Source organism: Oryzias latipes, chromosome 16 (assembly GCF_053564925.1).
Source record: "Oryzias latipes strain Hd-rR chromosome 16, Olatipes_Hd-rR_3.1".
Classification (NCBI taxonomy): domain Eukaryota; kingdom Metazoa; phylum Chordata; class Actinopteri; order Beloniformes; family Adrianichthyidae; genus Oryzias; species Oryzias latipes.
This window is the reverse complement of record NC_136252.1, coordinates 36,079,878-36,091,574: the sequence shown is the minus strand read 5'-3', so window position 1 is coordinate 36,091,574 and position 11,697 is coordinate 36,079,878. Positions and strand designations below refer to the sequence as shown.

Below are 11,697 nucleotides of genomic sequence, written 5' to 3'. Positions count from 1 at the left end.
TGTGGTTTTTACGGTTTAATGGGTTTAAATCTATAAAACATCCATCCAATTGTTTTCCTGTTTCTCTTTCTTCATTCTAGTATCTTCCATTCATTTTGTGCCACTCAGCTCCTCCTACAGTTTTTCATCTATTTTAACCATTCAACTATTAAATTGTTCAGCTTTTTCCAGCTATGACTTTTGGTCTTCAAATCCTTGAACTTTTCATGATTTTCCAGGATTTTTGCAAGATTTTTCACAAACATATCTTTTTTGTTATTGTGCTGTCTTCACTTGATTTATGGTCAACTTTGATCATTTCTTTATTAATTTTTTCCTAATTATCCTGTAACCCTTGGTCTATCCTAGACACTTTAACGTTGGGAGTTGGGTCATCTAGACCCACTAGACAGAACTCTGAACCTTTTTTCTTCAATGATTTGTGATCTTCACTGGTGTCCATGGATTACATGAAATCTTTCCACCTTCATCCACCTTTGTCATGGTAGGGAGAACACCTCAATGGAAGGGGGGGTCATAGGATAGCACAAGGGTTAATGACAGAAGAGTCAATAAACATTTCTAAGAACACCCCGGCTCAAAGGCCCCCCCAACCAAGCAAATGAAGAACTGACATCCTCCAGACTCCTTGGCTCTCTGGACTCAGGTGTGATGTTAGTTTGATGTTAGGTCACCATGGAAACCACCTGCAGACCTACAGGAACCACGGGGGGGGGACGCCTGACCCCTGCAGGGTTCTACCCGGACACCTGTCCTGTATGTGCAGAACCGTCAAGCCCCCTGCAGAGTTTCTGGATGCAACCAGCTTGTCCCCAAAATGCCGTCATGAAGCTGAGATGTGGAGCCGAACAGTCGACAGTCTCATTTCTGACGTTTATTCCCTTCTAAACTTCACATTTGTACATTGCAGCCTCACCTCAACAGAAATCAGCTTCTGGAGGATCATCTTGACATAATTATAGCTTTACTGAGAAAATGATCAGATCTAAATGATCAGAGGAAGACGAGGCCTTTCTGTGTTTGTATTCTAGACCTCGCTGTGAAGGTGAGGATTCATTCAGGATCCTGATCACAGTTCATGTGGAGGACAGGAGGACGGACATCATGGGGAGGCCGCTCAGATTCACAGCCAGATGTCCGAGGTGCAGTCCCCCCCCGGGTACCGCAGCTCGTGGGCCAGAGCCGGGCCGTCCGGCTCCTTCCCAAAGTCCACCAGGAAGTTTTGGTTCAGCGAGAGACCGCCGTTCACCGAGTCCACATCGATCTGCATCATCACCGAGCCCTCTCTGCCAACAACAACGCAATGTAACACAACAACACACAGCAGCACCACGACAACCTGCAGAGTCCAGGTCCCGTACCGGATCATCTCAGGATAGAACTGTCTGTCCCAGCCGCTGAACAGAGACGTGGTCACGTAGAGTCGGCGCCCGTCCAGACTCAGCTGCAGCATCTGAGGCCCGCCGGGAACCCGCTTCCCCTGAGCGGCGTACAGGTGTGAGACACACAGGTGATAGTTATGGTTTAAGGAACTGGGGCAGAATATATTTCATCCAAATGATTTATTAATGAATGTAGCAGTTTTGGAAAAGAGAGACAGAGAAACAAGAACACAGACAGGTGAGACAGGTGAGCACGTTGTGGAGGCGAATAGGGAGTCTGTACATGGTACCTTTATAAAGCAGGGAGGGGGCTGCTCCTGGTTTTCTGGGTCCTCCAGGACTTTGACAGGTCCGTCTCTGATGATACTTCCACCCAAGAACACCTGGAACAGACACCATGAAAGCAGCCACAGTTCAGTTTCCCTCCAGAACCAGAGTTCACTTGGTGCTGGTTTTGCGGATCCAGACGCTGGTTTCCCAGAACATAATGAATGTGTGAGCGGCACCAAGGCCGTCAAGAAAAGGGAGAAAAGCACTATTCAAGTAGACGCCAGTAGTGGTTCTGGACACCTAGGTGAAGAGAGGATTAGCTCAGTCCAACAGACAAACCTGTCCGGTCCATGCGAGGGACCTGTCCGGTTGTGGTCCTTGGAGCAGAGTATCTGAAGTGAGTGACAGCGACACCCCCCACCTTTCTCAGCTCATGGGGTTTCTTCAGTCTAACGCAGGGGTCGGGAACCTATGGCTCGCGAGCCATATATGGCTCTTTTGATGGTCACATGTGGCTCGCAGACAAATCTTTAATTATACTTTTTTTTTTCATTAGTCCAGTCCTTCTGGGGCGCTGGGCGATGCCAGAGGCGCGCAGTAGTAGCGGTGCTTGGAGAGAAAACTATCAGTTTACTATTATCTATTATTTCACAGAGTTTGTACCAGCTGGAAACCTGTGAATTGACGTGCCTAAAACTGCGCGCTCCCGTCTCTGAGAAAGAGCGCGCAGATGCGGAGACGGGATGTGTGAGGGAGAAAGCAGGGGGTGGGGGGACCGGCAGCAGGTGAATCGCGCAGGGATTGTAAAAACGTAAAACCCGCTGCCCGTCACTCACTGCAGCGTGTGAGTGTGTGTTTGGCTCCATGTCTGTCTCACATCTACAGAACATTCAGACCTACGATCACGTTTAAAGTTTCAACGCCTGCATGAAGCAGAAACTCACCACGGATCAACCAACCAGACTAGACCATCAGCAAAACTACCACTAGAAATACTCATCATTTATTAGCAACAGAATAACAATGTTATTAAAAAAGAATCCACAGACTTATTGTACTTCAAAAGTGTTGAATTTACATCAAATGCACACATTCATTAGTATATTTAGTTTTAAACATATTGTCACGGACTGAGTTGGATGGCTGTTGGGCCGCGTTAAAAGTTCTGGAGTTCATTAAACGCATCAAGCAGAGATCTGATTGGCCCTCAGTTCTGTCGCTCAGCCTGTTGTTAGGTAATTTGGACCAATGGGGTTCAGCTATGGACCAAATAAGGGAAATGGGAGGGCTGACGCGGCAGGAGCGAATATAAAGTTGGGAGAAACGCTCTCGTCTCTGCGGGAGAGATTCAGGAGTTGCTGAATTAATTTTACGGCGTTCGTTGCGGTCTGCAGTAACCAGAATAAAGAACCTTAAGAGAGGTTAAGTCTCAGTGTGGGAAAGGGACACTACATTATTGAATGGCTCTTTGGAAAATACATTTAAAAATATGTGGCGTTTATGGCTCTCTTGCCCAAAAAGGTTCCCGAGCCCTGGTCTAACGTCTTCTTTGACCCACACTTGGGACCGGTTTCAGTTCCTGCTGCGTGGTCCAGGTCCATCCTTGTTGCTGTGCTCTAGTATTGCTGACTTTTGTTGTTCTGCTTCTTCTTTTTTGGAACGTGCCAGTCTTCCTGTTGTCTCTTTCTCACCTCATATTCTTCTAGCTAAATGTTCCTCAGGCAGAAACCCGTCCGGGTTTGTTCTGTCGTTTGAAATGACATCCTGTATTTTGTCTTTTGGGTGACCCATGACACGTCTGAGTTTTGTTGGGCTTCTTCTCGTAATGTTCCTGTTTTTCCTTCCATGTTTGGATGGTTTTTGTCACAATAAAACTTGGAAACCTTTCAAGGATAAAGATTTGAAGTCCAGTTGCTCTGACTCATCTTTAAGACACGGCAACCGGGATGAACTAGAACCTTCACCAAGTCTCTCTGAACCGGTCCCGTTTCTTCTGTCTTCCACTTCAAAAACTCTTCAGCTTTAGTGAGACGTCAAAAACAAACACTTTCTGGAATAAAAGGCCCTGATCATTTACTTAACAAATCTGAAGTCAACTTGGACACAACAAACGTTGCAGTTCCTCCAGTGACCACTAAAGCCCGGTTACAAACGGGAGCGTTTTAACTTTCACTCCAAAAACTTGATGGTTGTGGTGCTAAGTGCTCTTTGAATCTTCTAAATCTATCTGCTGTTTTGTGAAGATGAGGTCCTCTAACCTTCCTCAAAGCATGAGGTGGAATGAAAACCAGCTCCTCTGGATCTTAGGCCGTAGTTTTTAGCCCAGGAAATCGTGTTTTTCTTGGTAAGGTGTTGTGGGCGTGTCCAACAGGGAGGAACAGACAGATGGAGGACAGATTATCCGTTCTTTGGCCTGAGAGCTTCTGTCTCAGAAGAAGAAGGTCTGAGGAACGACACTTGGACTCCAGTCTGAACAATCTGAACCGCAAGCAAGTGGGTGACATTGGATGGATGTTCACACTAAAGCTAGGTGTTCAAGCTCTGGCAGCAGTCCAGACACTCCGGGGTCAACATTCGCACACAGAAGGTTGAGTGATGCCACACCTGGCCCACCAGTTTGGGGTTCCTGCGGTCTGTGATGTCATACTGCCTGATGTCGCCGTGGAGCCAATTACTGAAGTAAAGAAAACGGTCGTCCAATGAAATCAGTATATCTGTGATGAGACCTGAAGGACAGACAGGCAAAGGTCAGACAGATGGATAGAAAGGTGGGCTGAGGCGGCGTTCCCCAACCCTGGTCCTGGGGGGGCACCCTCCTGCTTCATTTCAGTCCCACTCTGCTGAAACACTCCTGCCTCCATGAACGTCATCGTCAGGGTCGACAGCATCTGATGATGTCTGGTGTTCTGAAGCAGGACAGAGTTCCCCCAGTACCGGGGGGGGGGGGGCTGGTCTACGGGACACACTACAGTACTAACTTGGCATTTCAGGCAACATCCACCCCTCCACTTTCTTACTGGGAACACTGATGACCTTCTCTGCTGCCCAGTCGCCCGCCTGGAAAACACAAAAACACTGAAGCTGCAGCCAAAACTCTCTGAGCTAAGGTTAGCTTAACGGTCAACACGTTCGTGGCTGGACTTCCAAAACTTTGACCATCAGAACCAGAACAAATCATTGACTTAGGTACTGACAGCTTTTTTGTAGAATCGAAAGACGTTTCCTCGCAGAGCACATCCCACATAGCCCTCAGTGGCGCTTGGATCATGGAGGAACCTAATCTCCAGAGGAATGGCGCCATCTTCTCCCAGAGCCAGGGACTGAAGCTTCCTGTGTGTGGTCCAGTCCCAAACGTGGAGGGAGGATCCGTAGAGACCTTGAGGACAAACGCAGTGGACCAGGAAGAAGACATGTCTAAGTTTACCCTCTACCGTTGGTTCTCACCTTAGCCTCTCTAAGACCGAACATGACCGGGGGTCGGCAACCGAGCTCTCTCTCTGTGTTTTAGTAAAATAACCATCATGTTCTCAGATGGTCGTGGAGCCTTCAACACCGTCAGGTAGAGCGAGAGAGCAGCGTGAACGCAGAGGGGGCGTGTCTGCAGCTGTGAACGCCGACCAGAGTCTGTTATGGGATGGAAGGTTCTTCTACAAAGACAGTCACAGGTAATCTGGTAGAGGACACATGAGGCCCCCCCTCCTAGACTAAGACCCCCCATTTCAGGGTAAAATGAATTAAATTAGCGTCAGGGCGCCCCCACTATCCTGTCACCTTGCTGCTAAGATGACCTGTTGATCTGTCTGTGTAGAACACGCTGGAGGCGGGGGCGGGGCTTAGACACACCGCTTATGATTCCAGACAAACTAACAGCTGCTTCCTAATATAAAATAGTTGTCATCCATAAAATTAATATAGTTTATTGGGTTTAAAGAAAATAAATAAATAGACAGGAGTCTGCATCAAAGAGAATTTGTTTCCATCATCTCATTCAAGCAGCGTTCAGAAAAAGCAGTTATCCTCCTGTTGTCAGAGACAACATGATGATTTCACGGAGGACAGCCAAAATGAACCCGATGGATGTCCGTCTGACAACCTGGTCTTTTATTCAACATTTTGGTATTTTTCGACTATTTTTCAAGTTTCAAGGGTTAGTTTGTGGTAACCTGTGAACTGAGTCGTATGCAGCAAATTCTTTCCACCGACAAACCAAGTGCGTGCATGCTAGCGAATCCTTTCTGTTTGTACATCTGCACTTTTCAATAAAGATTATTCAAATAAATGTGTTGAACAGCAGTACCTGGCGCGACCGCTAGAGGTCTCCAGAAACACGTTCAAAATAATCAGCCCATTAACAGAAGATTTCAAACACATTCATAAAACACTATGACTTTCACTCAGAACAGAACAGACTGACATGAGCGAAAAAAAAACTTTTTCATGGGATTGATATGATATTCTAAATTTTTACAACAGTCTTTGTATTTTAGATTCTTTAAGCAACAATTATCAAAACCAAAGAAAAAAAAGAACCAATATATTTAAATCTGTGTAAAGATAGTAGTTATAAAGATATTAGTTTCAAGTTTTTGGCAATAGTTTGTGTAACCAGATGCTTCAATATTTAGTAAAATGTTTGTTTTTAATGTTTAAAGAGTTTTTTTAAATGTCCATCATAACAGGCAGTTGATATTAGATGTATAGAAGAAATAAAGATGATGAGTAGGTTTAGTTGCTGTTGAATATTGGTATCGAAGGACAATCAAATATTACTTGCCAGGTTGTCCGGAGGACAAACATTTTTCTCCTCTTGTTTCTAACGCTGGAAAAGTCTATTCAAGGTTGTGGAAAATGGTCAAAAGATCAAAGGAAACATCACGCTCATAGAGAATACAAATCATTAACTAAATATCCTGACAGCATTTTGAATCCATTGAGAATCCGTATTTCCAAATGAACTGTGGTGATATCTCTGCAGAAACCTTTTTTCTAACACAGTGTTGCGGCTCCCTGTGCTTTCATCTGAGTGGGAAACTGATCCAGTGGCTCTTTGAGAGGTTCAGGTTGGCGACCCCCGATCTAGACCAACAGCAACAGTGTACAGCTGTGCTAGAAAACGGGCCTCACGGTGTGGTATGGCTTTAACGCCAAAGTGCATCGCGGGATCCATGTTTTCTTTCAAGTCTCTGGTAAACCTGCCATGAAGGAAAGCTTGCTCACCTTCTTTGACATGAGCAGGATTGAATCCATCCACCAGGGCTTTGGGCGCCCCCCACTCGGTGCTGATCATCACGTTATGGCGGGGCTGGTACCAGAAGTCATAGCCGAACGGGGCTGCTTCACCTGGATGCTCCCAGTTACCAATCACCTCAAAGGTCTCACCGTCCAGAAGAAGGAAACCCCCTGCAACACCCGCAGTTACCCAACCTGTCCAGCAGAGGCTGCGGCGAAGGTTTGTCGCCTGCTCACCTTTGCCAGCACCTGACGGGTCCCCCATGCAGCTAATCATGATCTGCCCGCTGCCCAGACAGTGGCTGGTGTGAGGATTGGCCAGGTTGCACTTCCAGAGCACCTCAACAGGCTCCACCATCTGTGTTCCCCAAAACCAAAGAAATCCTCACACAGTTCTTTAAGTGAAGGTTAACCTGCAGGTTCCTCCCACATCTTTGGGTTCTTGTGTTGTGTCTGTAGTACTTGTGTTCTTGGTGTTGTACTGAAACTTGTAGAGAGTCCTGAACCTGACTTAAAGACTGTAGCCCTAACGCTAACCCATTCTGCGTTCAGCTGGACCCAACTCTAGGGTTCTGACAGAACCGTGAGAACACCTGTGTGCAGTGCACTGTGGTTCACGAGGGGGTCAGGTGAGTGCAGCAGCAGACCTTGTGGATTTTCGGCGCTCTGGGATCGGTGCCAACATCGATCACATAGATTCTGGAGGAGATCAGCGACGGCAGGATCAGGCGGTTCCTCGTCTTGGTGGCGTCTCCAAAGCAGCTGCTGCAGGCGTTCCAGCCGGAGTGATGCAGCTCGTCACGCAGGTTCGGCATCGGCAGCCGGTGGATCACCTGTGAGAACAGGAACCAGGGAACGGTCATCTACCGGAAGACGGACTCCCACTGAAAGTTTCTTCAAAAGGAGAGAAACCTGAGAGCAAACGAGGAGAAGGAAAAGGGGAGGCGTCGGAGAGACGCAGCACAGAGCAGACAAGACACGGGCTCCTGTCCATCAGGATGAAAGAAGGGGGTCCTGCCGGACCAGGTCCAGGTCAATCATCAGATCTACCTGACAGTAGGTGGGGGATTTTGGGTCGACGTCAACAGTCGCCAGGTAGTCGGGCTTCAGGATGCCGGTGCTGCGATAGATGCAGGGCAGATAGACGATCTCCTCCCGAGGACCTGCAGTCATCAGAAACAAGTTTACCTGGAGGGGGCACCTGCACAGGTGACGGGCCCCAAGGAGCCAATCAGAATAACCAACAACTTCAACTGATAGACGAAGTTTGAGACCCAAACACTAACACACTCACAACAGATACACATTCACTGACACACAGTTGCCTTCATGGTTCTATCGGCCAAACCGCAGAACTGAACACTAAGCCTGGATCTCAGCCAATCAGAGCTTCTGCATCTGAAGGAGCCAGCAGACAGTCCTGGATCACAGTCTCACCCTTCATGGCGTCCAGCGGGCTGCGGTATCCCGGTCCACATCCTGAACAGCTGGCTGCAGGACAAAACAACAGGAACGGGTTCTGGAGTGAGAAAATGGGAGACGACTCCTGACTCCTCCTCCTGACTCCTCCTCCTCCTGACTCCTCCTCCTCCTGACTCCTCCTCCTCCTGACTCCTTCTCCTGACGCCTCCTCCTGACTCCTCCTCCTGACTCCTCCTCCTGACTCCTTCTCCTGACGCCTCCTCCTGACGCCTCCTCCTGACTCCTCCTCCTCCTGACGCCTTCTCCTGACGCCTCCTCCTGACTCCTCCTCCTGACTCCTCCTCCTGACGCCTTCTCCTGACGCCTCCTCCTGACTCCTCCTCCTCCTGACTCCTCCTCCTGACGCCTTCTCCTGACGCCTCCTCTTGACGCCTCCTCCTGACCAAATCTTGAAGTTCCTCAAATGACCACTGGAGAATGGCGTTCCAACAGACCCAATTCCCACCAGACTTTTTAAAGAAACTTTTCCCCTAATTAATGATCCCATATTAACAATGATAAATGCCTCTCTGGAAACGGGTTACGTGCCACAGTCTTTTAAATATGCAGTTGTTAAACCTCTTCTGAAAAAGCCCAGTTTGGATCCTAGCATCTTGGCCAACTATAGACCGATATCAAACCTGCCCTTTATTTCTAAAATCCTAGAAAGAGTTGTAGTTAAGCAGCTTTACTGCCACCTACAGGACAACAGCCACTTTGAAGACTTTCAGTCGGGGTTTAGACCTCACCACAGTATGGAAACTGCACTAGTTAGAGTCTCTAATGACTTGTTATTGGCCTCAGAAAAGGGACTACTTTCTATTCTGGTCCTGTTGGACCTCAGTGCAGCCTTTGACACTATCGACCACGGTATTTTACTCCATAGATTAGAGCAGGACATAGGGATCAGAGGATCTGCTCTCCAGTGGTTTAAATCCTATCTGTCCGATAGGTATCAGTTCGTTAATGTAAATGGACATTCCTCTCAGTGCACTGGAGTTAACTATGGAGTCCCACTGGGCTCAGTTTTAGGATCCATCCTGTTTACGCTTTATATGCTACCCCTAGGAAACATAATCAGGAAACACAGCATTAATTTTTATTTCATTGAGGTGTTCTCCCTACCATGACAAAGGTGGATAAAGGTGGAAAGATTTCATGTAATCCATGGACACCAGTGAAGATCACAAATCATTGAAGAAAAAAGGTTCAGAGCACTGTCTAGTGGGTCTAGATGACCCAACCCCCAACGTTAAAGTGCCTAGGATAGCACAAGGGTTAAATCTGACCAGAATGACTCAGAATCAAGTCAGTGTTTTTCATTCCGTGTTCTGTGATTGATGGTTGATGAAAGTTCACTGATCCAAAAACATTCACCATCACCAAAACATCAACTCTGTGTTCATCCAAAAGGTGCCGGTTTCACACAGACACGCCTGCAGCTGTAGACTCTCCCAAATAAATGCACCAGATCTCTCAGCATCTTTTCTATGAAGGGCAAAAAGACGGTAGCTCCGCCCACACGCAGCGGGAGCATCAGGTTTCTGAACACACCTTTGGACTAAAGTCCAGCAGCGACTTTGAGACCTTAAAACAAAGGTGGAGGACGGCAGTTTGATGCGTGAATCGCGGGGGTGGGGGGTGGGTGCAATCTGTGGGCGGCACACGCCTGCAGAACCGGGACTGCTGATCCCTGCGGGTCATGGATCATCCGTGCCCCCCCAGTAGCTTCCAGCAGGATCCGTGTCAGAGGGTGTAACTCCCACTACACTACAACTCCCATGATGCATTGTGTCACTGTGACCCCGTCTCTCCCTGCGCTGCTGTTGGCGGTCACGGAGCATTCAGACTGCGGTTTGTTGCATCTCGGTTCAGTTTTGACATTTTGGTTCTGAATCTGTTCATGTGGAGTTTTTATGGGTCCATGACCAAAGTCCGTCTCTGACTTTCAGGTTTGTCCTTCAAACTGCTCCAAACGGGTTCTGAAGGTCCGGATTGATCCACTTTAAACCAGATCCTGGAGTCCTGAAGGCCCCGGCCCCGCCCATCTTCAGGGCTTCAGATCCGTTTCTTCACTTTATAAACACATTCCTGCCCCCCCCCCCCCCCCCCCCCCCCCATGGGTTGTCCTCCCCTGAACTCCTCACTCCTGTTTGTGTTTCCAGCTCCTCACTTTTCCAGAGAGTCCCTGAACGCAGCAGCGCGTTAATGTTTAACTGCAAAACCGGCGGAAACGGACGCAGACTGGACCCGAACTGGAGCGCGTGGACGACCAGGACTGCATGATCATCATGTACACGCGCGTAGGACCAGCGGCGCATGCACGCGCGTAACCTGTAGCTAAAAGCCCGAATGCTCGTCCCCGACAGACGGAACCTCCGTCTGGACTTTGTGTTTGCAGTCTTGAAAGTTCCTGGAAGCGGTTCTACAGAATCCTTTTAATGCCCCACCCCAGAACCCCCGCGGGGGTCCTTACCCCCCACCCTTCACCCCCTCAGCACGAGCTCGGCTGTGTGGTTTGCAGAAGCTCACCCATATCGTGACTTCGGTTCCGAAGCGGCTCCTGGTCCTGTGAGTTCTGGAAGTGCGCGGACCCAGAGGGAGGGGCCTCTTATGTTAGCAGATTGGAGGCGGAGCCCTGATCACCCCGGGCCCCCACCCAAGACGAGCGCGAGGGTGGACAGCGTGTGTTCCGGGTTCGAGAGCTGCAGAGAAGAACTTCTGCAGCTTCTTCAACGTTTGTTTATCCATCCATCCATCCATCCATCATCCGTCCATCCATAATCCATCCATCATCCATCCGTCCATCATCCATCCATCATCCATCCGTCCATCCATCATCCATCCGTCCATCCATCATCCATCCGTCCATCCATCATCCATCCATCCATCCATCCGTCCATCCATCCATCATCAATCCGTCCATCCATCCATCCATCATCCATCCATCCGTCCATCCATCATCCATCCGTCCATCCATCATCCATCCATCCATCCGTCCATCCATCCATCATCCATCCGTCCATCCATCATCCATCCATCCGTCCATCATCCATCCATCCGTCCATCCATCCATCCGCCATCATCCATCCATCCATCATCCATCCATCCGTCCATCATCCATCCATCCATCCATCCATCATCCATCCATCCATCATCCATCCATCCGTCCATCCATCCATCATCCATCCATCCGTCCATCCATCCATCCGTCCATCATCCATCCATCCATCATCCATCCGTCCATCATCCATCCATCCATCCGTTCATCCATCCATCATCCATCCATCCATCATGCATCCGTCCATCCATCCGTCCATCATCCATCCATCCATCCATCATCCATCCATCCATC

At 48.6% G+C, this 11,697-nt stretch overlaps 1 protein-coding gene across 2 annotated transcripts; it reads right to left on the bottom strand.

Annotated features, from left to right (window-relative positions):
• Positions 1 to 859: 859 nt before the first annotated feature.
• On the bottom strand, positions 860 to 11,193 carry selenbp1 (selenium binding protein 1). 2 transcript variants are annotated; one of them, XM_023964234.2, is made up of 12 exons: positions 10,875 to 11,193; positions 8,319 to 8,372; positions 7,932 to 8,044; positions 7,529 to 7,714; positions 7,119 to 7,239; positions 6,870 to 7,052; positions 4,847 to 5,028; positions 4,631 to 4,709; positions 4,257 to 4,378; positions 1,673 to 1,765; positions 1,362 to 1,480; positions 860 to 1,286 (listed from the first exon to the last, which is right to left on the bottom strand). In XM_023964234.2, the coding sequence occupies exons 1-12, from the start codon at positions 10,876 to 10,878 to the stop codon at positions 1,124 to 1,126; spliced, it is 1,419 nt and encodes a 472-aa protein (XP_023820002.1). In that variant the 5' UTR covers positions 10,879 to 11,193; the 3' UTR covers positions 860 to 1,123. The 2 variants fall into 2 exon arrangements, with proteins under 2 accessions (XP_023820002.1, XP_078789862.1); XM_078933736.1 differs by having other exon boundaries at positions 7,794 to 8,044; positions 10,875 to 10,932.
• Positions 11,194 to 11,697: the final 504 nt, after the last annotated feature.